At 75.2% G+C, this 1,569-nt stretch overlaps 1 protein-coding gene across 1 annotated transcript; it reads right to left on the bottom strand.

The window, feature by feature from the left end:
* Positions 1–4: 4 nt before the first annotated feature.
* On the bottom strand, positions 5–1,189 carry AP1M2 (adaptor related protein complex 1 subunit mu 2; the record flags this gene model as incomplete). Its single annotated transcript, XM_085321009.1, has 6 exons — positions 1,024–1,189; positions 762–921; positions 614–681; positions 395–525; positions 173–320; positions 5–94 (listed from the first exon to the last, which is right to left on the bottom strand). Coding segments are annotated over exons 1-6 (639 nt in total), but the record flags the coding sequence as incomplete, so codon positions are not given.
* Positions 1,190–1,569: the final 380 nt, after the last annotated feature.

The following is a 1,569-nucleotide window of genomic DNA, read 5'->3' as shown; positions in this document are numbered from 1 at the left end:
AGCCCAGGCGCAGCTCGGGCATCCCCGAGAGGAAGACCTTCAGCTTGATGGTGCCCACCACCTCGCTGAGCAGCACGCCGCCGCTGGCGCTCACCTGCGGGCAGCAGCCCCGTCACCGGCCCCCCGGCCCGGCCCGCGCCCGGCCCGGCCCCCCGGCCCGCCCCGGCCCTACCAGCAGGTTCACGGACTCGACGACGTCGATGAAGACCTCGTTCTTCTTGTACCTGATGCCTTCGGAGCGCCAGGACACGGCGTTGGTGACGGTGGCGGGCACGCGCGACTTGCCCGTGTCCAGCTTGTTGCCCTCCTGGGTGATGTACCTGGGGCGGGGGCGGGCGGTGAGGGGGTCCGGCGCCCCGGCCCCGCCGGCCCCCCGCCCCCCGGCCCCACGCACTCCTGCAGGATCTTGCTGTCGGTGGTCTGCGGGAAGCCGAAGTCCATGAGCTCGTCCAGCAGCTCGTAGACGATGACGAAGTTGTCCCGGACGCTCTCCTCCTCCAGCTCCTTGAAGTACTCGGAGAAGACCTGGCCGGGTGGTGGGGGGACGCGGCGTCGGCGGAGGGGGCACGGCGACCACCCCCGCGCCGCCCCCCGCGCCGCCCCCCGCCCTCACCTCCACCACCTTGTAGAGGAAGGCGTAGACCAGGGAGGCGTTGGCGTTCTTCTTGGTGGCGGCCACCACTGGGGCGCGGGCTAAGGAAAGGGGCAGGGCGGGGGGCGGCCGGGGCGGGGGGGACACGCGCCGCGGCCCGCGCGGATACGGTAGAGGTTGGCGTGCTTGATCCAGAGGAAGTGGACGCGGCCGCGGGACAGCAGCGGCGCCGGCGCTCCCTCCTCCTCCTCGCGCTGCAGCAGCAGCGCCATGAAGTGCTCGATCTCGGCCATGCTCACGTCCCCCTTGTAGTTGCGGCTGATCAGGGGCTGCGGGGCGACGGGGCTCAGGCGGGGCCGGGGGGGGGGGCTCGGCCCCCACCTCGCCCCCTACCCCCCACCCCCCGCCGCCGCCCGGACGCCGGGGCCCACCTTCCCCTTGAGGTCGAGGATGAAGACGGCGGAGGCGGACATGGTGCCGCCGCCACCGCTTCCTCCTTCCTGCCCGCTCCGTGCTCCTTCCCGGCGTCACCTGGGCCAGGTGAGCGGCTGCGCCCACAGGTGAGCCCGGCCTTAAAGGGGACGGAGCCGCGGGGGCCCCGGCGGCCCCGCGGGGGGCGGGGGGCAGGGGGCGGCTTCCGCCCCCTCCCCTGGCCCGGCCACATGGCTCCGCGACGGCCCCTGGGCACGACGGGGCCCGGCCGGGAGCCGCCAGCGTCGCCCCGGACACCTGGGCCCCATCGTGGTGCTGGGGGGGGGCTGGATGGGACCTGGATGCCTGGGGCTCCATCACGGCCCTGGGGGGCTGGGCAGGGCCCGGACGCCTGGGCCCCCATCATGGCCCTGGGGGGCTGGGCAGGGCCCGGACACCTGGGCCCCCATCATGGCCCTGGGGGAGCAGGACAGGACCCGGCCGCCTGGGCCCCTATCACAGCCGGGGGGGCTGGGTGCTGCCCGGACGCCTGGGCCCCCATCATG

Source organism: Rhea americana, unplaced genomic scaffold (genome assembly GCF_003343005.1).
Source record: "Rhea americana isolate MKP2758 unplaced genomic scaffold, rheAme1 scaffold_677, whole genome shotgun sequence".
Taxonomy (NCBI): Eukaryota; Metazoa; Chordata; class Aves; order Rheiformes; family Rheidae; genus Rhea; species Rhea americana.
The sequence above is the reverse complement of the archived record's forward strand: the minus strand, read 5'-3'. Positions and strand labels throughout refer to the sequence as shown.